Below are 27,528 nucleotides of genomic sequence, written 5' to 3'. Positions count from 1 at the left end.
TAATGCCAAAAGTATCAAGTTTGCTTTAGATTTTGAGTAAATATACATATATTTATTTGTACAAATTTTTCTACGTTAAAATTCCAACCTCCCACGACAATGGGTCTGGAGTCGAGCAAAAAATGCATTGTCTGTGGAGAGTGCAGACAGCTAAGTAATGAGAGATAGAAAAAGAGGAGGTAAAAGAGAGAGAGGAGACAAAGCGAAAAAAGAAATATGAGTAATAGTACGGTAAGCGAAATGATTGTTGTTTAAGAATATTCTATGGATTGGCAGTTATCGATTATGATCAGAAATAAAACTATTTTTCGACGCAGACGGAATTTGAACGAACAAAAATTAAGAAAACGGAAAAGTTCTGAAGGAACAGGTTTCTGCGAGCCAACATACGAGCACCATCTGTCTTTGTTACTTCTTCTCCTTTGAGGGACGCGGGTGCGTGCTCAACCAGACAGGCGGTTTACGGTTGAATTCAGGACCGTATCTCCTTGTCTGTAATGCGTTCTCTTATCTTGAACGTTATTTCTCAAGTTTAACAAAATCTTTCAGAATATTGGCTAACTTTTATTTAATCATTCACAGAACATTTAACGATGGTAGCAATGAACAATTTTCCACATAAATATAGAAACATAATAGAAAGTTTTAGATTTTTTACGATTTCTTCTTTCGAATTATTGAAATTGCGCGCTCGCAAATAAGATCTATTTATATACTGCGAATTTGTGAATATTGTAATAAATATTATACTATTATATTAGTATAATGTGTATATATATACTACAGTAGTATTACATGTGTGTGTGTGTGTGTGTGTGTGTGTGCGCGCGCGCGCGCGCGCGCGCGCGTGTGTGTAAGTATAAGTAAGTCTTATAAATTTTATATAGACATATACAGTATACTGTATGTGCACAATATCTGTCTAGCTTTATTTGTAGAATGTATTTAACCATTTTCAAATGTATTCTTTTTTAAGTTCTTTGTTAAGTTCTAAATAAAGGAATTTTTTAAATATATTATTCTTTGACATTTAGAATGCTCGTAATCAACGTTTATATTTCTAGACAAATTAATAGATTACTATTTTTGCATTTATATGTAGTATATTTTAAATAGTAAACTATATTTTTTGGATTGTTGCATCACAGTTTAATCTTGAGTATGTATATAAATGTGCGTAACGATGTACGTATAAAATTGCAATAAAAGATAAAAAAAGGAATGACAGGAAATACATGATTTGCAACGAAAATGACTGTGCTTGAAGATGAATTAATGAAAAATTGCAGAAATGTTTTATGAAAACGAAAGGAAAAAAGGATGTGGAGAGGAGAGGAGTGAAGGGGAAAGGAACAGAAAGAAAAGAAAAGAAAAGAGACGAAAAGAGAAAAAAAGAGAAAGAAAATTGGAAGGAATGGTACAGGGTCACAGGAGAATAGCGACGAGCCTGACTAAGGCGGGGCTCGCATATACCGCGAAGAGAGGTAAGCGGTTGAATCGGATTGGATTGGGGCGCAACTAGCAAGCAAGCAAGCAAGCAAGCAAGCAACCGAGGAAACTGGTTTGGTTTTGTAGGGCTTGCACCTCTCTTTCAGCGAGGCAGTCCAATTTATGCATTACGGCTATGTAGGCACTACATGATATCAAAACGCTGCGCCCGGGCTTACTTCACTTACCGTCACCATCACTGCAATATTATCGGAGCTTTCCAAGTGCCTACAAGACTAAATTTACTGCATTACTTTTCATCCAATACTATCAAGTGTTAAATGCAATTTTTAATACACACGGTTACACGGTTTACATACAACGTAAAAGTGAGCAGAAGTATATGCAAGTTTGTATTCGTGTAACGGTGGTGGTCTTTGTAATATGAATTTTCTATCAATTAAAAGCTTGTGACTGTTTTGTGTGGTATCTGGTGCTTCGTTTTATAATTTGTTCAAAATTAATACTGTGAAGATTTCAAATTTTGTACAGGTATACTTTTATATTGTATTATTATGTTCGGAGGTTATGGTACATTTAATTCTGATTCGCTTAATATTCTTATAAATTCTGATCTCTTTTCCATTTTATCTAAATAAATAATTAATATTTTTACGTATTTTATAGATTGTATTACTACATTTACATTAATATCAAGTAGAGATTAAGACTAGAGATATACGTTATTCTTTACATACAATTACGTACATACTCTTTTTTTTCAAGAATGGTATCGAATTTTGTTATCATTAGTTTTGGAGTTTATTTAATTTTTTAACTTTATTTATTTCTTATTTTAACATTATTTCAAATAATGTATTAAATATATGAATTGATTGGAAATTATGCGAATTTCTAGATTATACTCCGCAAAATCATTTGTAATGATTGTTTTTATTAAGCAAGTAGAGTTTACTATTTTGATAATGAAAATCATACGATTTACGTAGTAGTAGATTGAAGTAGTGAAATTTTACGCTTAAATTCTTCATTATTGAATTAAAGTAAAAGATAAGGTTGATTGTACGATATAAAAATTGTGTGAAACAAGTAGAACTTCTAGCATATGTAAATCATTGTCAGTCTCAAAATATTTTATGCGTATACATATGTACGTAAGTAGACTTATCTCTCTCTATATATATATGTACATATCTGTCTCTTATCTATTAAAAATAATTTGAAATGAATAAAATTAGCTAGCAATTGAAATTTCCCTGTGGAAGAATGATACGTACGTAATATATTGTGCATGCAGATTTCAAGTACGAAATTCGTTATTTCATGAGTGCATATTGCATGGTCAACTTTTTCTTCTCAACCTTTTGCATGAACCAATCAGAATTCGCGAATATGCTTCGAAAGAAAATGGCTAACTCGTGTCGCTGGGTTCGAGCGTATCTTTGCGCGTCGTTTTGTGAACCCCGTAGTCTGCAATCACGTTGACGTCTATCGCCATTTCCTCACAGGAGGATTTTGTTCATTTACTTTCCAAGGTATATGCAATTATTCTTCCTATGAATATCGTGAATTATTTCTATGTAGTGTGCTCCTTTAATAATCCTTTAATAAACACAAGCAGAAATCGGTTAGTTAGAACAGCGGGTGTGATGTTATCGTGAGTGTAAAAGTGCATTGCATCCTTCAAGAAATATGGATGCAAGTCTATTGCCGGCCGGCAAGCTATATGCAAAAAATACCAATTGCATTTCCTTTCGAGCAAAATTTCCATGTTGCGTATTCATTACTGTGAATGCATTATTTTCAAACTATTTTTTATTATAATAATTCAATTCTTCTAGTTTAAAGTGCATTGTTCGATAATGGAGTCATTTCTTTATTGCATATTTCAAATTAAGGAGTAGGTATAACATGCCTACAATGATATATCGATAATATTCATCAAAATCTCTTTATTATTTTTCTGTACCAAGCAATCGATGATATCTTAAAGTTTTGATATGTTGATCGTTTGTAAACGCGGGAAATTGTACAGACTATGCGTTATATGTCGAGTAGTGGTGTTAGCGTTCCGATCACGTTCATTACATTGCCTCTATTTCATCTACTCCATTTTCGACCATAGGTGTATTAACATTCCTTTTCAAATTTCATTTATTTCCTCTTGTTTTATTTATTTATGTGTTTATACATTCATCTTGTATATATTATCTTATTTTTTCTAATATATTGTTTTTAATGTTCTATATTACTGATATTCTAGCCAAAAAGTTATTCAAATATTGATATTGAAAAATCTTAGTACAGTATAAATGTGTATAAACAATGTTATTAAGTATTATAAAAATATAAGATTTTGCATATATGTTATAAAGTATATAGTAAATATTATTAAAAAATACGTTGAAGAGATTAAAATTTTTTATGCAAAAAACAAAAGTTTTCCAGGTTTTTAACAGTTATAAGTAAGTTTGTTTTTCAATTACTTGATTACTAGTTGCTGATGATATTTGTAACTAGTTATGAGAATTTGAAATTTGTTTTAAGTATTACATACAAGACATGTTGAGTAATATTTTTTATACAGATTAAGGAATATTCTTAATATCTAAATATTTTTAATACTTTGTACTTTAACATTTAAGTAAGGAAAACAAATTTATAACATGGTAGATGTTATAAATGTTATAACACATATAACAGTGTTTTGTGCCAAATATTTAGAGTTTGTAGATATTTGAATGATGATGAATAATAATTTAAAGCATAATTTATTTTGGAATAATAAACCAAGATAATATAAATTTAAACAAAGCAATATGAATCAAGGGAAAAGCCAAAGATGTTGTTCTGATAATTATAATAATATGTTGCAGCTATGGCAGAGGGAAATGGGGAGATAAAAATGGAAGAGAAACAGTCTAAGGAGGAAATGGAATATGTAGAGAGGACAGAAGATTTTTCAAAATTGATTCAGTACGGACTGGATGAAAAAGTAGCTGCAAAATTGGATGAAATTTATAAAACAGGAAAATTAGCTCATGTGGATTTGGATGAAAGAGCATTAGATGCATTAAAGGAATTTCCAGTTGATGGTGCATTAAATGTACTCACACAGTTTCTTGAATCTAATTTAGAGCACGTATCAAATAAATCTGCATACCTTTGTGGTGTAATGAAAACCTATAGACAGAAAAGTCGAGCTGGACAGGGTACTGGTACCAGTACTGCTCCAAAAGCACCGGATGAGGACAAAATAAAGGTAAATATTTATTTTGTCAGTTTGATGTTTATAACTATTTGCAAAGTTACTTGAATTATAAAAAAGATATAAAACTAATATCCTAATAACATACTTTAGATGATTCTTGAACGAACTGGATATCCTTTGGATGTAACAACAGGACAACGGAAATATGGAGGTCCTCCTCCAAACTGGGAAGGTCCCACACCAGGGACTGGCTGTGAGGTAAAACAATAAGTTATTGCTCTTCTGTTTGATCGAGTTGCATTTTCCTAACACTTTTTCTATTTTTTTAATACAATTATTATTGATCTGTTCATTTTTATCTCATTTTGTATGCTTCTATTTTTATGAAAGGTATTTTGTGGAAAAATTCCAAAGGATATGTACGAAGATGAGTTAATTCCCTTATTTGAAAAGTGTGGGAAAATTTGGGATTTAAGATTAATGATGGATCCGATGGCAGGTTGCAATAGAGGATATGCGTTTATCACTTTTACTAACCGAGAGGCTGCACAGCAAGCTGTTAGAGAGGTATGTAGATATCTTCCAAATTATTTTTTATCATTATGTAGGTACATGTTTGTGAAGCGTACAATTCTGTTTTCCTAGTTTAAAACATCTTGTTATGAACATATCAATGCCCTTCACTTTTATTTAGAAGAATTTTAGAAATGTTACAAAATTGTTATTGCTACCAAAATAAGTAACTTTTCGAAATGTTTAAACATATCATTGCATATGTTATATTTCTTTGGTTTCTTACTGTTTCTGTAATATATTTTATTTTTTTATTTATCGTTTTAATACTTTCAAAAGAAGCGATGATAGAATCGTCGAATTTTTGTTGAAATTCGTCGAATCGAAAATAGTATGAAACATGTTTTTTTTTCCTTTTCTTCTTTTTCTTTTTGCATTAAACATTTCGAATACATTTTTTTCATATTCCCATGTGGCTTGTTCTATGTTGTGACTTGCGTTTTCTCTTTCTTTCTGTATTCCTTTTTTTTTTTTTTTTTTTTTTTTTTTAATTGTAGTCTTAACGTAAATATTTTAGCATTGTTTCACTAATTGTAAAGAGTAACAAAATCGAGATTCAATGTTTATAGTTAGGAACAATCCACATATTCATTTTATACATATATATGTTCCTGACCTCTAATTTATATTTTTAAGTATATAATTATGCCCAACACATCCCAAATACTTAACAGCAGCAAAACAAAAAATGAATGCACATATGCATAAAAGTATAGGCACACACGCGCGCGCGCGCACATACACGCAAATTATACATACTCGTATGTACATATATATGCATACACGCATAGATGTAGACATATACACACGCACGCACATACATACAAACACGTGAACACATGTATACACGCGCGCGCGCGCGCGCATAGGTATATGCGTACGTACGTATGTATGTGTGTATATACATACATGCATACGATAATGATGTCCTATGGATGAGTTTCTTTTTCCAGCTCTCCTCTTTGCTCAGTGGGCAAAATTGGGAGTGGAGAACTTTCCTAAACATTGACGATGCGAAAAAAAGAAATTCGTGTGGTTTAATTGGTTAGGGGTATATCTACTTAATTGGTTGACTTTCGTTGGACAGTGACAATTTTTGTAACAAAATTTTGAAAATTGGTAGGCTTAAAATTTGTTTACAGGAGCACATACGTGAACGCCGGTTTCCTATATTGTGAAGACTCGAGCGACAAAGCGCATGCCACTTTCTCGCTTTCATGGAACCAGGCCATGTTAATTATTTTACTAAATTGCATATTTTGAAAAATTTTTCCTAAATTCTTTTTTTTATCGCAAGTAGATAAAACATGAAGTGTATCTCATTGGAACAATATTAGGCATGTGTTTGTTTTCTTCATCCCACAGCTCGATAATCACGAAATAAAACCCGGCAAGAATCTGAAAGTAAACATTAGCGTACCTAATCTACGACTTTTCGTGGGGAACATACCAAAATCGAAAGGCAAAGAGGAGATTCTGGAGGAATTTGGTAAATTAACAGGTAAAGTGAATTCGAGGCGTGTGTACCTACCTATCTACCTATACCTACCTGTCTACCTGTATTGTAACTTACGAGTGGTAGCTTTTAAGTAGTGGTTGTAGATGGTATGGAGTTATGGAGCATCCAAGAAAAAATACACGATCGTGCGTGCGACCGTGTGATCTTCAGTTACCTATGACACCTTCAGTTCTGATCAGTCTCCTTGCCTCTCGGTTTATTAGTGAACAGTAACACCTCTCTGGTCCAAGTCTTCTTTTCCTCGCATATTTAGGTTGAGTTATGAGTTCTATGCTTCCTACTTTTATTCATTATATTTCCTTTCTTTTCTCCTAGTTGATATTTCTTTTTCTCCCTCTAGCATTTCCTTTCCGTTTAGTTCTCTGAATTTCCATTGCCGCTATTGTTGACGTCGCTGTAATCGTTATCATCATCATCGTCGTCATCATCATCATCATCTTCATCATCATCTTCATCATCATCACCACTACCACCATCACCACCATTATCGTTTCGTTGCAACTTCATTATAGGGTCAGTATCATATCATTGCCAGTACCAGACCATCACTACTACCACTACGATCAACGCCATTCGTCCTTTGCTATCATACATGCGTACCATATCACACAGTTTCATATTTGCGCGCGTAAACACACACATACCTACACAATCAGTCTTGATTAGTCTTGATCAGTCTTGATCTTTGATCTTTTTGGCGATTTGAACGTATAGTTTAGTTTACCTTTTTTCCATTATATTTTCTTTGCTGTTTCTTTTTGTCATATTTATTCTTTCTTTATTTGTTACTGACAATACAAAAGAAAAGAAGAAAAAAAGAGACAAATTAGTTAGAAGAGAAAATGTGGAAGCAATTCAGTATGGTACAATTATTAAAATTATACATTGAGGTAAAAAATTAATGAAAATAACGCGCGCTGTCCTGCGTGGTTGTTATCAATTTTTGCATCATGTTAACGCGATTCATGACTGGACCTCGAGCATGGGGGTATGGGAGATATGCGTGGACCGCTGGGGCGTTTGGCTCGCTAACAAACGGACAGGCACTCCCATCCACCTACCTACCTATCTAGCTATCGAAAGCTATGTACAGACACTGCGAGGCGGCCTCACAAGTCTGCCTCGCGAGTCTGCCTCGCTCGAGTTGCCTCGTGTCTTAACGTAGAGAACGCGAGGCAAGCAAGCGAAGCCCAAAGGAAGCGAGTAAGGAACTACGAGGCATCTTTGATCTCGCCACGCAGCAGTCTCCCCGCGAGACATGCTTCTGTGCAAGGCAGGTATGCACTTTGCGAAGCAGTCTTGCACTGTCTGTACAGGGTATTCGAACATGATTTGTCACAAGTATCGTAGTATTATCCTACACCTCTGGATCGGCGAAGATCTGTAAAAAGGTGGATGCAAAATCGACTGACTTTGAATTTCAAGGTCAATTTTTTATTGCGTCTTATCTTACTCATCTTGAAGAACCAAAGTCTCAAAGGAATCATGGGTCTAAAACCCACTGTTCTCTTCGAAAAAATATGGAAGTTTCATTAACTTAGATCTGTTATATGCCCCATATATCCCTTTTATTTCTTTTTTTTCCTTGTTTCTCGCTATTTAAATAGATTTAGACTCGCATTTCTATATTCCGCCCAAGTTTCTTTTAAAGACTACGCATTGACTTTAACCGATGAAAATCATATTCAATCCGATATTTTAATTGTTCAACGGATGTAATCTATTTACCCGAACCATAAACAATTTCTTTTATGATTCCCCAAAAAAAGAAATTCACAAAGTTAAAACTGGTGCAGAAGAAAGCCACAAGTAAGGAGCAGGTCTGCATGCAAATACTTTATTTAGAAATTAGTGAATTTCTGACTCACTAATTTTTTTCATCGTCTAAAGTCAATGTGTAACTTTGGATTAAAACTTGACAGGAATAGAGAAATGTAGAAATGTAAGACTGCTCAAATACCGAGAGAGGAAGAAAGGAAGATATGGGATATATAATGGTAGATCTGGAATATCTAAGTGCCACAATAGATGCTATTTCCTTTGCATCTATAAAATGATGCAAATGAATGTAAAATGTAAGCATATTACAAATAAAGTGAGTTCGGGAACTAATAGAACTTCCACATTTTTTTCAAGCGAACTGCATGAATAAAGTGAGTTCAAAAACTAATGGAACTTCAATATCGTCTTCTAAGAGAGAACGGTTGAGTTACGACCCCTAGTTCCTTTGGAATTTGTAATCTTCATGATGAGTGAAAGACGATACAGTAAAAAAAAATTTGACCATGAATTCCAAGGTCAAAGCCAATTTTACAGTTACTTTCTTTTTCAAATTTTCACCGATCTGGAGAATGTAGAGTAATACTACGATGCTTGTGAAAAATCATTTTCGAATACTTTGTACATAGCTCAGCCTACCCACCTACCTACTTACCTACCTCCCTTTCTTCTTACATACTTATCTCCTACCTATGTATTCATCTACTCATCTATTTATCTACCTGCCTATTTACCAATTCACCGACGATATACGTTGAATAATTCCAGTTTAATTTTCCATGTTCATCTATTGATATGCTTGCCCTTTCCCTTCGTATAAGACATATATAATTTCCCTGAAGGTCGCTTCACGATATCCCACGTTCAGACAGCCAATAAGCAGGTGAAATTATAAAAGGCAAGCTTAATTGGCACTCTCCTTCCACATTATTCTTACAGCTGAATGATTATGAGATTCGGAAAGGGAAAAAGATTGGTGTTACCGTATCTTATAACAATCACCGCTTGTTTGTGGGAAATATTCCAAAGAATCGAGACCGAGATGACTTGTTCGAAGAATTTACAAAGCACGCACGTAAGTTGATAATTGTCCTTAAATCAGCAAGCAGTAACCAAAGAAAATTCTATAGGAAAAAATGGTGGGATAAAACTCTTATTTTTTAACGATCGGCTATTTGTATCCGATTTTTGTTAGAGGTGCCAGGTGGGTTAATTTTACCCTCTTGCATCATTACCAAATAGGCAGATTCCTTCTCAAATTGATACATATGTCATAGAATATATTTTTCCACCTGTAAAACATTTCGCACACATTCTCACCACAAACACTGTCAATTTTTATTTTCCACTCTCGAAAAGAATTTTTCATTTTTATGCTGCTACTACATATTATGTTGTTTATTAATTTTTGGATAAAAAATTGGCCGTAATTGATTAACGAATTTTTATATTAAATTGTGTCCCACAATCATGACATTTAATTTATTATTCTATATATGTTATATATATATATATAATATATATATATATATATATATATAGAATAATTATATGTATGAAACTTAAATGTTCTGATACTCGTGTCTGTGTTTCTCGAGTTTTTCGTTCGGAATATTAATTTCAATTGTTTCACATGAATAATTGCTCTTTAAATGGTTGTTCGTCATAGTACGTTGTGTATACAATTTTTTTCATATATTTACTTTCTTTAAACTATATACCTAATCGATGAAAACATTTTTTATTTGTATGATTGATTTTGGGACGCGAAAACATCTCTAAAGATTGGAGTAAGGTCTGAAAAGAAAAGAGAAGTAACTGAAAGTATATCAAGAGTAGCAATAATAAACGTGGAATCGTTTACAATCATAAGAATTTTACATGTGTGTGTTACCCGTTTAAACTATATTGGATAACTTTGCTATCAACGTCTGGTAAAATGTAGCATTTTGTTCAATGGAAAAATGTTCTACTCGTTTCTAATTTCCTCTGATGTATTTGTTACGAATGTAAAATCAGTCCGAGTGATTGGATGAATGTGTACGATATTTGTCACTTATAAGTGTGTTTGCAATAGCATTCTTGCATGTAATACTTAAGTCTGGACTCAGAGAGGAGATAATGGCAAAACATGATAAAGTAAAATGTTAATATTGGATTCAAGAGGCATAAGGTTAAATAATCAGAATTTATGGGGAAAAAAGGTCACAAGGCATCTGAATTACTCTGACAATCCCTCCCTCTCTCTTTCTCTCTCTCTCTCTCTCTCTCTCTTTCTTTCTTTCTCTCTCTCTCTCTCTTTCTCTTTCTCTCTTTCTCTTTCTTTCTTTTTTTTCACTGATGAATTACTTAAATACACATAGGCGCGCGTTTTATTGCTTTAAGACCAGGTGCATTTCTAGCAGATGCCATGTTGTATGTTCATTTATACACGTGTACATACATACTCTGTGTGTGAGTTTACGTGTGTGTGCGTGTGTGCGTGTGTGCGCACGTGTACAAACCAACTTTTAAACTGAGAGGAAGGAGAGTAGGATTAAATTAAAAGAAAGAAAAAAAAAAAACAGAGAATGGTGACAGTTAATGAACAATAACATTTTGTAGCGAAACAATTGTTTGGTTGTTTTTACAGATGCTACTATTAGTTTGGAAATTACGTCGTCTATGATATTAGCTGTACTTATAAATACTAATTGACAAGGATTTCAACTCTTATACAATTTCACGAAAGACCAATCTTTTCTATATTCGTAAATCAATCACTGCGATGCATGTAAATTCTAATAGCATGATACTTTCATTTAATCATAATATATTCTTCGGTTTTTAACTATATTTATTATTCTTATGTATAATTAAGCAACACATGGTGATAGAGCAGGATAGAGAGCAGAAACTATAAAAATTTACAAACATGTTTCAGAGATTTTTACGTATTATTTGATTCGGTGACACGCGAATAGAACTTTACAAGTATCCTTTCTTTTCTTTCTGTCTTCTTGAAACATTGTTCGGGGTATTTTTACATATGTAGAAGTATTTTTGAATATTGAATTTTTATTTGACGATGTATAAATTATATTAGCCGTAATTTATAAAATTTATATTTTATAATTTATTTTGTTGGGAAGATTACTTAATTCTATATTCAAGTTTAAAATTTTTAATGCGCAAATATGCATACATACACGTATACGTCACATGTGTGTATTATATTATAAACACATATACATTATGTGGACTAACACGTATACAAGTTATAATGGATTGCGTATTATCATAAATAACATATTAACGTGTATGTATGTGTATGTATTATAATGAAAAGTGTATCTTTTAATTTGACGTAATCCACGCAAGCTAGAAACATTCCTGTTATAAAGTAATTTGTGTTCTGTGTGTACTTGAAGGATATGGCCAGATGTCTACTGAGAAGCGGGGTATTTGTATACCTGTCTTGTAGTGTGTTTTACTTTTCATTTAAGCGTGTGTGCGCATTCAACTAAGGGTTTTATAACTCCTTGTATGATATAACGTGTACATACCATGTTCTCAAAATCTGCTACGATTGTAGCAAATATTCGTCTTTCAGTATCAAATATAGATTTTGCGAGAAATGAAGATAATTTATTGCTTATGATCGGGAGAAAGATTTTGAGGACAAAGATTTTAGACGTGAGTATTTGTATTAATAGAAAAAGATGAAGTCTGTCAATCGAATTTAAAAATTTTTCAAAATCAGATTTAGAATTGAAAAAGACGACGTCTAAACCATTAATTGCAGAATAATTTCATCACATATTTACCATCGTAATTAATATCTTTTTTTTTTTAGAAATAATATATGATATACTAAATAACATTAAATTAATTGATTAGTAATTAATAGCTTGATGATTTATTAGAATTACAATCCCTGTTTCGATATTGTTTTTCTTATTTTTGGCAAGTACTAAATGATTCGTGTGCATGGGTGTGTATATATACACACACCTGAGGACACACACGCTATATATATATATCCCTTAAGTAAAAGCAATCATGTTTCATGTAAAAGTAATTATTTCCATTTTTAACCATGTCATTTTATTAATTTTCATAATATAATTTAATATCTAATGATGTACTTGATGTTCTAATTTTGATATTTTGATGTTTTCAATGAATCGTTCAGTTTGTAAATTAGACGATAAACTTATCTATCAAATTTTCTCTCTTTTCTCTCTCGTCCTCACTCTTTATCATTTACTGTCTTTTTATACTTTTTTAATTACCTTCTAGGCCGTTTCATGGTTACATTAGTAACGTATTGAAATAAAATGAAATTCAGTGATTCAAACTGTTTGTATTCATATAATTCGCGATATGTAAGATTACTTAATGCAGCTGCTGATACAAACAGGGTGTCTCAGGACGAGTAGAAATCTCTCTGCAGGCAGAAATAAATTGAAAGAGAAAAAGTAAAATTTTCCGGAAAACGAGATCTAAAATAGAATTATTTTATTTCATATTTTCATCTCAGTTTTGCTTGTTGAATAATTCTCTGCTCGGTTGTATCAGGTTTATATTCAGTTGAGAATTTGTCGTAAAAGTGTCCAATTCAATTTTTTTGAATATAAGGCTTCTTGTATAGAACAACTTACTATTCAGTTGTATTATCCATCCTGAAATTCCCTGTATGTATATCCCATGTATATATATGTTTGCAAAATGATGACTCAACATAATTTATATCTGTCTATTTTTCTCTTTCTCATTTTATTTTTTCATCCTCGTTTTCTTTGCGTCTTCCTCCGCTTCACTGTTTTTCTTCTTTTTAACTAGTAGACATCTCTGTTTCTCTTTCTCTTTCTCTCTCTTTCTTTTTCCCCTCCTCTCTCTCTCTCTCTCTCTCTCTCTCTCTCTCTTTCTCTACTTAATTTAATGTTCTGCTGAGATTTATTGATCTATTTTGTGTAATTTTTCATCATGTAGCTGGTCTGACCGAGGTGATTATCTACAGTTCACCGGATGACAAGAAGAAAAATAGAGGCTTTTGCTTCTTAGAATATGAATCTCACAAAGCTGCTTCCTTAGCCAAACGAAGACTAAGTACCGGTCGCATCAAAGTATGGGGCTGTGATATCATAGTTGATTGGGCTGATCCTCAAGAAGAGCCTGACGAACAAACCATGTCTAAGGTGAATAATTGATATACACTGTAAGGATGTCGTGATACGATTGGTTACCTATTAAATTGTATACTTTAGGTACGCGTCTTGTATGTTAAAAATTTAACACAAGACTGTTCGGAAGAAAAACTGAAAGAAAGTTTTGAACAGTATGGTAATATCGAAAGAGTAAAAAAGATCAAAGACTATGCCTTCGTCCATTTTGAAGAAAGAGACAATGCCGTTAAGGTAAGGCATTACTGATAAATTAAAGCCATTTAATATGAATATTTGGTGTATACAGACATGATGTGGCATTGTTTGTTTTGTCTTAGGCAATGAATGAATTAAACGGGAAAGAAATCGGAGGTTCACACATCGAGGTATCCCTTGCGAAACCACCGTCCGATAAAAAGAAAAAAGAAGAAATGCTTCGTGCTAGGGAGCGAAGAATGATGCAAATGTTTCAGGGCCGAAGCGGGTAAATTCAATATATTTATTCGATGCAACTTTTAATCCTAATCTATCTGTTGATTTACATTTTTCCACATAATAATTAAATTTTCTATTGCACAGAGGATCTCCATCGCATCCAAGCATGATGGGAGGACCTATGCCAGTTCGCGGACCAGGACAAGGTCCTCGAGGTACTGGCGCAGGTATGCGAGGACAAATGGGAAGAGGCGATTATGGTAAGTACCGATCCGTTGTTATGTTTATCGCGCTCGTTGATATTTCTCTAGATTTAATCGGAATTAAACATATACACACGTGTTTATACATATATATTCATGTATTTGTATGTAACACTTTAATTGCATTTCGTCACCCCTTTAATAATATTTCACATAGAAAGAAATAACGTGTATTACGTATATGTACACATTTTGTTCCTATTAAAGTAAGGTTTTGTTTTCGCTTGCAGTCAACTTGATTCATCTTTAGGCTTAGACCATATCTTAATTTTGTAAAAATATTTAATTTTCTATGTATAAGTTTCCCATAAAATCGTTGATAATATTATTAACATATAACAAATTATGGATTCAGTTTATACCTATATGATGCATATTCTGAGAAAATCATATTAATGTAAATGGATTGCTTAAAATATTGTAAAATATGTCAAATTAAAATATCAATCTGTCGATGCTAGGAAAATATGTGACGATTAAAAAATTTATTAACGAACTTTTTATAGATTTAAAATACTAATGTTTTATTTTTCAGATTTATATAAACACAAATCATTGTTAGATCGTTTATATCGATTTCTTATGGTAATGTTATGTAATATAAACATCCCGCATGCTTTTGGGGATTTTTCACTATCTCACTACATACCTTAGCTTACGCGCATGATGTTACATACGTGAGAACAAAAGTACAAATATATTCAACAACTGATAATATCATATCCTTAGTGTTTAAACCTTGCTTTCTTTACCTCTAGAACCATGACCCTAATATTTTATTCGATTCAACTTGTTTATTGATCATGAAATCGTATTGAGTATATAATTAGATACACATGTTTTGTTTGAAAATAAAGATGTTTAATTTTCAAATGGAGAACGAGGACAGTTTTGATATACTCTAGGGAATTTAAAAGTGAAAAAGATTCAAACTTGTGTATATTTTGTCTTTTATCGCATTAGAAGGTGTAGTGAGAAAGTGCTTAACGGCTGAAATATCTTTTCATTCATTTATTAAACCTGAAAGCTGCATTTGTATAATAATCTGGTAAATCGAATTTGGTCTGAGCCTATTATGATTACATTTTCAATTGTTATGCAGTATTTCATTTTCTTACTCCCCATTTTCTCTTTCTTTTTCCTTTTTTTTTCTTTTCCTCGATTGTTGTTTTTATCAGTGCATAACTCTGTAAACAGTACACAATAATCGGGTTTACGAAATAGTTTATCGAACAAAAGTCGGTCAGTTTACAACATTAAAGAGTTCTCATACATATGTACGATTATGCATATGTATGCCACGTGTGGCTTAGCATCATAAGAGCACCTTATTGCCTTACCACTACCACTTCCTGCGATACCTGTTATGTCTCACATACACACGCGTGTGTGTGCGCGCGTGCAACAGATGAACAGGGACTGACAGACAGACGCACATAACACGCATACACGAAAAAGAAGTAACTGCATGTGTATTGTTTGTTTTGTATTTACATACAATAATATTTGAGTGAGATTTATTTTGTGGCGGTGTATAATTATACGCATTGCCAAGAAAAATGTCTTTCAGTTTCTTTTTTTCTCTCTCTCTACTTTTTTTTATGTTGTTTGTTCTACTTCGTTTTATGTAAGTGTGTGTATTTTGTTGATTTCGTATGCATCATAAATTCAATAAATTTGGTTTCAGCTCTCATGGAAATAGGTAAGATGCGATATTGAATTACGAATGGAAAGTAGTAGAGTACCATTTAGTACAGTTTTGTATTTTTTCTCTTTTGGAACTATGTATCCAACATTATGAAGACGCTCATATCGGATCATCGAAAATTGCAAAACATTACAACATTATCTTGTCAAATATCTCTGTCGTGATATTTTAATTAGATCAACCACTTGTACAGTGACGATACATACGATTTGATTAATTTGAAGTGAGAATGAAGGAAAGAAGTCAAGCAAGGGAGCGAGAGGGTGGGAAAGAGAGAGAGAGAGAGACTGTGTGTATATGCGTGCGTGCGTGCGTGCGTGCGTGTGCGTGAGAAGAGGGCTTTCTTACAGGGTAGATATAAAATTACGAACTAACAATTTTCTACGATCCGAATAGGGCGTGAAGTTTTTACCAGGATACGTGATGGTGGTAGGGTAATTATTGAGTTTTTCTTTGCAGTATCGCTGTTATATAGTGAAAGTAATATATTTTTCCGTGATGTTTTAATTATATTATTTGATAATATTACATATATGTATTATATATATATACGATTGCGAATAAAGTCGCAATATGTAATGTTCGGATGTATATTTTTTCTTTTTCTTTTTTTTGTTTCCTATCATTGAAGTTTTAAAACCATCTTTTCCCGGCATGCCTTTTCTCATAGAAAACACGAGTATTAGTTTTGAATAAGTTGTCAATTGGATATATCGTGGCTAAATTTGGGTCTATTTGTAATGTGTGTTTTTATAGATTATGATTACGACTATTACGGTTATGGGGATTATCGAGGTGGCTACAGTGATCCATATTACGATGACTATTATCGATACGAAGATTACTATTTCGATTACGCGCCGCCTCCGCCACCTGCCAGAGGGAGAGGCAGGCAGCCTCAACCGGTGGGTCGCCTTTTTTAATGGTTCTAAAGTCGTTTCCGTTATTGAATCATTATTACTTTTTTAATATTTATGTATGTATGTGTGTGTGTCTGTATGTACACATATATATATGTATATGTATATGTATGTATACATATATACATATATACACACATCAATAGTAATTTGACTGTGGCACAGTGTTCGCGGATGTATCCCAAGTACATACATAATATATAATCCATTTTACTCTCTCCAAACAACCTGCCCATTTTATCGTTTAATCAGAGTGTGCATTAACTTGTTATTTACCGATGTAAGTATACGTATAAGCATGGAAACGTGGACATATAATTTAGATGCGCGCACTAGTGCATATCCTTATATGTAAGTGTTTCTATATCAACGACACGTGTGCTACCTGTCATGAATGCGTGAATGTATGTCTGCATTTTGTGTGTTTGAATAATCATATGTGTATATACTATAGATTATATATTTTTTTTTCTGCCCCCATCTATTTCTATATGTACATTTTTTTATTTGCTCATTCTCCCATTCATTACTTAGCCTATTTTAGTAAATTATGAGTATAAATCTGGTTATACTCAGATTTAACGCTTACACGAAATAAGTAATAGATGTATTCTGCATTTATTTGGTAAAGCTTTGTAAGAATAATCAAATGGAATGCGCTTGAGATACATTTGGAATCTTTTTTTCACACAAGATTAGAAAACAATGTCATTGCAATAAAATTGATGTATATCTGTGAGACAGTGTGCATATGTATATTAGAGACTGGAAAGTGAGAAAGATGTGAGACTACGGGCGCGCGCGCAGAGATAGATGGGGAGGGGGGCGTGGAATGTCCTACATATTTGTTACATTTATTACTAATTCCATCGCTTAGACTAACGTTATCCTGTAAGTCGAACACACTGCCACTTTCAAATTGCTTGCTAATCATATCTGAGCCATGGTAGACCCATTCCAAAATTTTGCAATAACAATATAGCCGGGAAAAGCTATTAGAATACAGGAAAGTAAGAGAGGAACGGAAAAAAAGAAAAAAAAACATTGAAGATATATATAATAACAAGAGGGAGGGATAAATAGAGACATGTATAACAAACGAATGGAAAAGGTACGATTTTCCTTGTATTTCTACATATTTTTCTATGACAAAACAACATATGAACCATATAGTGTTGTAAGTTTTTCTAATATTTGCTCATCATATTGTTAATATTTGAAGAAATTCTATTTGTAGGTAAAAATATTACTAGAGCTTCTACTATGCGTTTCGTAATATGTGATATATATGTATATGTATGTACATACGAGTATGTCGAGGGTGGAAGAAATGTAATTAGAATTGAAATGTGCGATAAGCACAGAAAAAAACCAGAGATAAAAGTGATTAACAAACATTTTGATTAATAGATTAACAAACCATTGAAATTGTATATTTTTCAACTGAATATCGTGGTTTTTATAAAAGATTCTTATAAAAAATTCTCTTATAGTGTGGCATACATTGAGACAACTTGAAGTGTTAAAAAAGTGATTTCACCATGAGTCTTCTGAGTGAATGGTAGGTAGGTAAAGTCACCTCACTACATTCTTTCCACCAAGTATGTATGTATGTATGTATCTATCTATATGTGCGTTTGAGCGTGTGGACGTGTGCATGCATATATATACACATATATATACACACACATATATGTATTATATCTATACGTGTACGTACATGCATATATATATAAACATGTGCGCATACGCAAAATAGATAATATACATGTAAATTATTGTAAATAGATATAATTGAATACAGGAAGTGTTTAATATACCTGTTTGTAGTTTCTCCTTCCGAAGAGAGCGACGTGTGAGTCTCGTGGCTCGGATATGATACATTTAAATATATATATATACATATATATATATACATTCTACATGTACATTTATATGTATATGTATTTATATAACAAGTTGCAGGGATGCCCAAGTAAGACACTATACTCTGTGGATATTATTACAACTGTACCATCATTATGTTAATTTGCAAACTGATTAATTATTTCATTGCCTAATCATAGGACATATAATTAAATTATTCAATACGATAGATAGATGGATAGATAGGTAGGTATGTCGGTAAATGGATAAGCAGATGAGCAGATAGATACATGAAGTTTTTTCAGAATTTCTGTTTTCAATAGGTATATAAGATTCAGATTTATTTCATCTTTATTGTCTTCATATCGTGATAGTATCGATTCATGCTCAAAGAATAAAATTAGCTTTCTCGACATCGACCTTTATTTCCTCGATATTAATCAGCTGATAACGAATGCGTGTGTATTGTCATTGATCGTGAGGTTGAGCGTTGACTGTATCGTTAGAATTAAAATAGTTTTCATATTTTCGTTTAAACTGTTTTCCCCCGTACATAGTGTGCCTCTCGCAACGCGACGTATCAATTATATTTGATCTCTTTATATGATATTAGCTTTGTTCAGTATTACCTAAAGTATGATGTTAGCATATACATAATTTTTATCTTGAACGTACTTGGCTAATAATAAGGTATAAAAAGACGATGGTTATCTCGAGGTGCTTTTCAGTCCAAATGCGGGATCTGCAATTTTCTGAGAATGCGCTTCTGTTTCCTTCTTCGTGAAAATTTAATTTCACACTCCTAATTTTATAGTGTAATATGTATAATATGTTGCACTATATGTGTTTCTATTTTTAGAAAGGATTACAAATTTGTCCACATTTTGTATTTAATTAGATATCGTTCGCATAAATGTTTATTAGATGATATTATTTGAAAATTTTGGTATGTTTGTGAAAAGAGGTTATCGTAGTATTTATTATCGTAGCATAGACTATGAACAGAGCCAGGAGGAAAGGCTGTAGAAGGACAAAAGTATATATGATATATTCGATAGCTTAAGATTGATGTAGTGTTCATAAGAATGTTATACATTGTTGTGGCATATTTATGCGTGGTTGCGCATGTCTACATGCGTCTGGATAATATTATTATATTGAGAATTACAATTTGATACAGGAAGTTGATACAATAGAGATGAAGAGCTAATTGAAAGTATAGAATGGAAAGAAAAGAAAAAAGAAAAGAAACGATGACAAGATTTGTACTTGCTAGTAATTTCTAGCATCGATGATGAAACTCTTGATGTTTGTTGCTTGCTTCAATGTACATATATAAAATATCGCTTACGCTTATACATTGTATAATACCCTGCTGTGTGATGTTACGCTGCTTATACTATTTAAATTTTGATTTGTTGAATTTTGTTCTAGCTGACAGTGCAGTATGTTGTGTCGCTTAAAGTTCCTTCGCCATCCCAATACAATAAGCTTTCCGCTTTGGATAATTCTGCTAATACTACTGCTGTCTGTAAAAAAATGTGGTTAGTAAGATTTGGTTTTAGGTGAACCCTACATCCGTTGCATCGTTCTGTATGCCATTGTGTATATTTGACTAATCTGTATACACATATATAAATAACTACCTCATATCCTACCGAGCTCCTTTCCTTATCATGTCCTTTCCTATCTTGTTTCCGCTTTTCGTGCAACGCATATCATATCTTTTACCAATCCTTGCTATCGTTCATTAAACACATCCACCTAACCATTCACACACCTACCAGCCCATGTATCCACATATACATACACATATGGGCGCGCGCGCTTATGTGCGACCACGCGCGCGCATAATTTTGTATGTATTATTTGCATGTATATACGTATGCATATACGTATAATATACATATAAATAAATAGATGCTTGCATCCACGCGCACGTACGTAAGTACATTTATACATATTTATAGCGCGTACATACACAACCATTTTGTATCAATATATACATATACATGCTAATTTGTACCTGTACGTTTATGTGTACGTTTTTTTGTATATAATACGTGTATGAATATATTTAGTGGTTATAAAATGTACATATATATACAACAGGGTATTAATTCTAAAATGAAATTTAAACGGTGAGGTTAATTGTCGAATAAAGAAATTGTTTAATTCGGGTATGTAAGTAACTACGAAATCAGGTGTTAGGGATTATTTATGAACAAACGATCAATAACTCGATCGAAATGTTATATAGGATGTTAATTGTTAGAAAAGAGAAAAGGGGTCGATAAAGGAAAGCCGAGAGGACACACGGTTGTGTTGTCCAAGTTCGCGTAAAATTTAAAAATAAAGTATTATAGAATCGTGAATATACGCAAATTTATACTAGGAATGTAAGAAATGTCATATAGGGTAACGATTGGGTGTTATGTTATTTGGTCAGGCTGGACGTGGCCGTGGAGTAGTGCCGCGTGGCCGAGTCGGTGGCCCCCAAGTCCGTGGGCCAGTCAGGGGGGGACGCAACCCCGCAACTTCAGGGGCTCGTGGGGTCCAGCGGCTGTCCGCTCGTGGGGGGGTCCGCGCCAAGGGAAGTTTACCAGGTGAGGATGGTCTGTATCTCCACAATAAATCAATCATCTTTTAACATTATTTTCATACGCTATTTTTCTCTTTACATTTTTATCATCACTTTTATCAGTATTTGCTAATTGCCATATGCCTATTTCCTATCCATCATTCGCCCCTTTCTTTTTCTTCTATTTTGCTTTCTTTTCTTTACGCTTCCTTTAACCTTTCACTATAGTTCCTTCATTCTTGTTCTTTATTTTTCGTTTTCTATTATCAACTAAAAGTTCTACTTTTTAATCACGTCTCATCGTGTGTGTGCGAGAATCAATAGACATTTCCGTTTGAGCTTCTTCTTCCGATCATCGTTCGAATTTTGCATCACGTATCGCAGATTAGTAATATTCTCGTAAAATCTAATTACTTATATTTACTTTTAGTTTGCTTTACCTTCTTTTACTTTCCTTTATGCGACATTTAATCCCTTCTTTTTCTCTACTTTCTATTACTACTTCGTTTCCTTTTGTTCATTCGATGGGTATAGTTTCAATGGAAAGTCATGACGAAATAAATCGGTTAAGTATCAAACATTTGATGAGATTGTTCTAACGTATTTGGGTCCGATGAAATTACGTGTCCATTGAAGCTATAGTCTTAAACAGTTATATTTCATTCCTTACATTTTTCTTTTAAATCTTCAACCGTTTCTATTTTTTTACATTGTAGTAGCTGAATGAAATGTAAATGCGTAATGATCACGATCGATCGGTCGAATATTTTAAAAAGTGCAGTTGTTACATTAAATCGAGTAGTTATTACCGTGTTATACTTTGATTTTCTTTGTAATTGTCATTTCTACTTTAAATCAGAGTGATACCTATTCCAGTCCTCCGATCCCGGATAGATTGTTCAAAACGACAAGAATCTATTTGTTCTCGAGATAATATCCACTCTCGGTACGCGTTCAATCGTAATATTTCCAAATATCTGACATTTTCCCAAAGTTAGAGTCGATTAACTGGTTTTCTTCCAATCAACGTCATATGTTTCCGATAGCATTAATTTTTAGTTATGTTCTTCAGTCACTTCGTTGATATATCGAACGATCAATAACACTCTGCAGAATATCATTCGGTTGTATCATTGAATGGATCGCTTTGTTTCGTTTTATTTTACACATTTAACAGTTCAGTGTTGGCATACGTATTCATGCGATTCGAACGAGCGATTCGAAACAATGGCAAAACGGATGCACGCGTGTGTGAGTGCGAGCGTGTGTGTGTGGGTGGGAGAGATTGTGTTGTCGCAGTTGAAAAGGTTCGAGACAAATGTTTATCGCAATGAGAAAATTTAATTTGACAGAGATCTATTTGTTTCTTTGTACAGCAGGTAAACGAAAATTTGACGGGGGTCACCAGAACCAGGGGGAATCTAAGCGTCGCTTCCAGAGCAACTGGGGAAACCAACCCCTCGCCCAACAACCACTGGGCAATGCGTACGGATTGGCGAGTGTGAATGGTGGCAGTGGTGGTGGTGGCGGCGGTGACATAGGATTCGGAGGTAAGGCCGCCACACTCGGCGGTATTTCCAGCGATGATCACGAATGGTACCAAGACTCCTATCAGTCATGGAGCTAACTTCTACAAGTCTGTGAGTGAACACGCACGCACGCACCCATCTAAGTACGCACGCAAGCACGCACGGCGAGAGAATTAACGAAAGAACAAACAACGTATACACATTGGAGTTGCTGTAATGTACGAAGAAGGATGCAAATTGAAAAGCAACGAAAGCAAAATGTAATTGCGAAAAAAAGGAAGGAAACAAAGAGTAGTAATGTTCGGAGGAACTTGGAAGAGAAGGAAAGATCAATCGAAAGGAGATAGAAAACTTACGTATAATGCTATTTACTCTATAAAATTTGGCAATTGTAAATGTTTTTATGCCTATTTAATCATCAAATGATGGAATGGACGAAGGATCATGAGGAAGCGCGTGAAGCGTCGTACTAGGCGTCACCACCATCGCCCGCTGTTGTTGTGATTATATATACAGTGATGTGCCACTGGGACTAATTATTACATCGGAGTGACCACCCAACAACCCACCCCGTACTATTACTATATATATACATATATATATATATATATACATACATATATATACACGTATATATATATATATATACTAATCTACGTACTACTACATTGTCACATTGTTTACTGCCAAGTGATACAAAGATCAGCGATGTTGACATTGGGATTGTGATGGCTTGTATTAATTAAGAAAAATCACGGAAGCCTGCGATTTTACTATGCTACAATTTGGATTTTCGTGTGTATGTGCGAGAATGCGTGTACGTAATGGATAGATCAAGGAAGAGTATACATACTGGAGAGACAAGAACAAGAGGAAAGGGGAAAGAAGATACATGTGATGATGGGACGTGGAAGGATAAAATAAAAGCATGTAGGAAAGAATGAAGAAGCGGAAGCAAAAATGGCAATATGGGCGAGGAGGAGGAGATTGGTGTGAAAGAGTGTAAGAATGAGTGAATTGGTTTATGAGCGTGAATGAAATATTACAAATCTATCGTTGTAGCGATCAATTTAAGTAGTTTTTTCTTTCTTTTTACAAGATAAAGAAAGAGAAAATTCTATATAACACGTTTTACGAGTGCGTGCTTACATATGGTGTGCGCGTATGTCTGTGTGTGCACGCGCGGTGCGCGGGTGTATATGCATGTAGTGTGTGCGTGATGTGTGCGTGCATGCGTTTGTGTGTGCGTGCGTGCGTGCGTGGGTAGGCTGTGTGGGCTGCGTGTGCACGTATACGCGCACACGTATGCATGTGTGATGCGTGGAGCGCGCCAAGCGCCGCTAGACCTTCTATTGTTGGTCTATAATGTGTACAGTCAGTGAAACTATTATTATTATTATTAAGAGTCAGGCAGGTTTTACAAGGATAGAATGTGAAACGTTAGAAATCAACGGTTCTGCGTGAAAATATTTCTCATTTGTTCGATTACAATCGGGAGTAAGAATTAGAGTACCAAGTACGAAAAGAGTAGATTAAGATGATGAAAACGAACGGATGGACTGAAGAAATTAAAGCTATTTATTAAGGCAACAAAATTGTTTAGTAAAAGATTCGTTTGTATAGGAAAATTTTAAATGAAAACGTCCAAATAATGGAAAAATTAGAATTTATAAATCGATAACATCTGTTTTCTAGGTTTATTATTCTCTGTCTCTGTTTTATAATTTTATTCTTTCTCTTTTTTATTCCGTTTATTTTGTTTTTCCTATTTCGTAGTTAGAGAATCGAACAAAGAACCGTTGAATGCGTACAGCCGAACGAAATAAATAGGGGAAAAAATGTTATATGTTTCGTTTGTATTCTTATATTAAATTTTACTTTCAAAATTTTTATGTTCGCGGAATCTTTGCCACACGTAGGCAAGTTTCTTTTTAGAGCGACTGACTACCGAATTTGATAATGATAGTCACGGATTGATTTAGGATGTGTAAAGTGTACACAGCGTTTACAAATGCATGAACACATACAGCACACATTTTGAGTGTTGACTCGTTGTTATTGTTAGCCTGTTAGTTAATTAGTAAGAGTTGCAAATGCGGGCTATAGTTGGTCCCTGTCCCTGGAGCCCAGACACCCCCTGTTCTGGAGAATAATTGAAATGAAAAACATAAGCGAAGCCTAATAGCGTTTTACACATACCCCCGAATTGTGACGAAAAAGTAGATAAAAGATGAGAAAGATCAATTCATTTGTAACGAAGTGACTGCATATCACCGTATTGTCTTATCGTATATAGCATCAACGAAAAAATCTAGCATAAACTTCGGGCTCGTTGGATACAATGCATACAAAAGTAGGTATGAAAGAAATGCAATTCCGTGTGAGAATAATAAAAGGAATATCAAGGAATTAAACAACCAGGCAAAAAACAAAACATGCCCACGATTCCTATTCATTGATGGCTTTTTAATCGATCAATTTCTATAAACAACAGACTATTGATATATAGTGGTCGATTGGTTTTAAACTCTCGTATCGACGAATATTTTGTTGCACATTTTATTCATAATTACTCAAGTCCGATTTTATTTTGTCATTGATACAAATCTAGTAACGGTGACACACAGCTGTAAACTAACGATCCAAGTTCCCTCATTTCTACTTCCTGTCCCCGGTCATGCGGTCGTGTAAATGAAACAAGTAGAGAGAAAAGGAATGAACGAGCGTGCGATTGGTACATAGATAAAGCAAGGCGTAAGAAAAAGCAGAAAGAAAGGAAGTGCATGATTGAAAATGGTTGATAGGATATAGGAGTGGATAAAAAAGAAACGAAAGAGAGCGAGAGTGAACGGGTGAGTGTACGATTGAGTGAATCAACGAGCAAATCAGTGGAAGAGAGGAAGAAGGGAAGCGAAAGAATAGAGGGAAGCTAGAGAAAAGCCAGCAGTTGAAAAAAATTACTGATCTTATCCATGCCAATCAACGTTATTACCTTTCATTTCTTTAGTCCTTTTTCCTCGTAACTCATTATTCACTTACCATATTTTATACCTACCTATTCTACTTATCTACACATCCTATTTATAAAAACATAATATCAAGGATATAATAATATTAATATTAACGATATGATAAGAATGATATTGCTAATTATACTGAGTGGGATTTTGTAACACAATAACGTTTCAATATAAATTCTGGTTTTCCTTCGAAATTATAATAGAGGAAGATTATATACTTGTATAAGGCAGGCAGATGGGAAGCAAGTATGCGAGAACGAAAGAAAGAAAGAAAGAAAGGAAAGAAAGAAAGAAGAAACGAGCGAACGAAAAAAGAGGAAAAGTTCAGCTTGCGGGGGCAAGGAAGCATAACCTGGCAAAAGCGGAGGCAGTTCACGGTGACGAGACTTTAGACTGATCTAGGTACTAGCGTTACGATATTGGCCCTACCCCAGCGTTAAGGCGCCCCAATATTATATCATTTATCCTTTGCTATTTTATACAATTGACCGGTGTGGCAGCTGGGGTGCCTGGGGGTTATCGGTCGCATTTAGGATAATGCACCACTGTGGCTGACGATGCTGTAGCCGCGCGCACCCTTTTACCCGGTCATTGCCCTAATTTGCGGCACACATCCTTGGGAACTTGACTCTTCTTGGTTGGCCCGTGTCAAGCGGATGTTGTGTGATTTTTGGGTCGCTCAATTTATGTTAATAACGACCCAAAAAGACGTGTTTTTTAATTATATATAAATATATTATATATTATATTCCTGCGGATATGCATTTTGTGACGTGATGTTATTTAGCACTAATGAGGAAAACAACAAAAATGAAGAATTGTACGGAAAGAAAATGAAAGAAAAATATTTAAAAAAACAAAAAAAAAAAAGGAAAAAAATGTACGTAACACTATTCACACGAATATATATATGGTTTATGTTTCTCGCGCCACACATGCCACGTGTCAGCTCCACGGCTAAAAGTGAACAACAAATTTCAAACGACCAAATTCTTTCAACGTTGATAATTGCGTTTTCAGATTATTTTTTATTATTATTATTCGTCATCTTCCAATTGCTTTGCTTTTTTTAATTCCCGCAATTTGAAAAGTTGTCCCTAATTTTAGTGTGACGTAGTTGAACGTAATAATTATTGATGAATTTAAAATAATGTTGAAATGGTTCCTTTTTCGGGCTAGGAGCTTGATTTAAAGTGTCAAAGATTTTTGTGTATGACCAGATGTATTCTACATGTCTCAATAAACAGTTGTATGTGAATTACCTTTCTTAAACGATGATATATTTATTTGTATACTATTAAAACACATTGTTCTTTCTCCTTTTTTTCATCCACTATATATCATTTATTTCTATTATCTCCTAATGCCTTCTTTCGATTAGACGACGGATTTGATTCTAGAAAGATGAACCGAATAAAATTCATCTCTATCTATATTTATTGTATTTTAATTATGCATACCCCTGAATCAGTTGTTTCTCCCCACTCTGATTCACTCTAGCGACCTCTATCCTATCGTTAGGGCGTGT

The 27,528-nt window shown here is 33.8% G+C and overlaps 1 protein-coding gene across 10 annotated transcripts; it reads left to right on the top strand.

Annotated features, from left to right (window-relative positions):
• Positions 1-1,512: 1,512 nt before the first annotated feature.
• Positions 1,513-27,272, top strand: LOC132909948 (heterogeneous nuclear ribonucleoprotein Q-like). 10 transcript variants are annotated; one of them, XM_060965220.1, is made up of 13 exons: positions 1,513-1,980; positions 4,326-4,711; positions 4,811-4,918; positions 5,051-5,227; positions 6,599-6,734; positions 13,506-13,711; positions 13,781-13,930; positions 14,017-14,162; positions 14,258-14,373; positions 16,064-16,078; positions 16,841-16,989; positions 21,320-21,485; positions 22,828-27,272. In XM_060965220.1, the coding sequence occupies exons 2-13, from the start codon at positions 4,328-4,330 to the stop codon at positions 23,076-23,078; spliced, it is 2,004 nt and encodes a 667-aa protein (XP_060821203.1). In that variant the 5' UTR covers positions 1,513-1,980; positions 4,326-4,327; the 3' UTR covers positions 23,079-27,272. The 10 variants fall into 10 exon arrangements, with proteins under 10 accessions (XP_060821203.1, XP_060821207.1, XP_060821211.1 ...); XM_060965224.1 differs by lacking the exon at positions 6,599-6,734 and adding an exon at positions 9,471-9,606 and having other exon boundaries at positions 1,514-1,980; positions 22,831-27,272; XM_060965228.1 differs by lacking the exons at positions 6,599-6,734; positions 22,828-27,272 and adding exons at positions 9,471-9,606; positions 20,305-20,414 and having other exon boundaries at positions 1,514-1,980; positions 21,320-21,475.
• Positions 27,273-27,528: the final 256 nt, after the last annotated feature.

Source organism: Bombus pascuorum, chromosome 8, assembly GCF_905332965.1.
Source record: "Bombus pascuorum chromosome 8, iyBomPasc1.1, whole genome shotgun sequence".
NCBI classification, from domain to species: domain Eukaryota; kingdom Metazoa; phylum Arthropoda; class Insecta; order Hymenoptera; family Apidae; genus Bombus; species Bombus pascuorum.
Note: the sequence above shows the minus strand (reverse complement) of the source record. Positions and strands in the feature narration are given on the sequence as shown.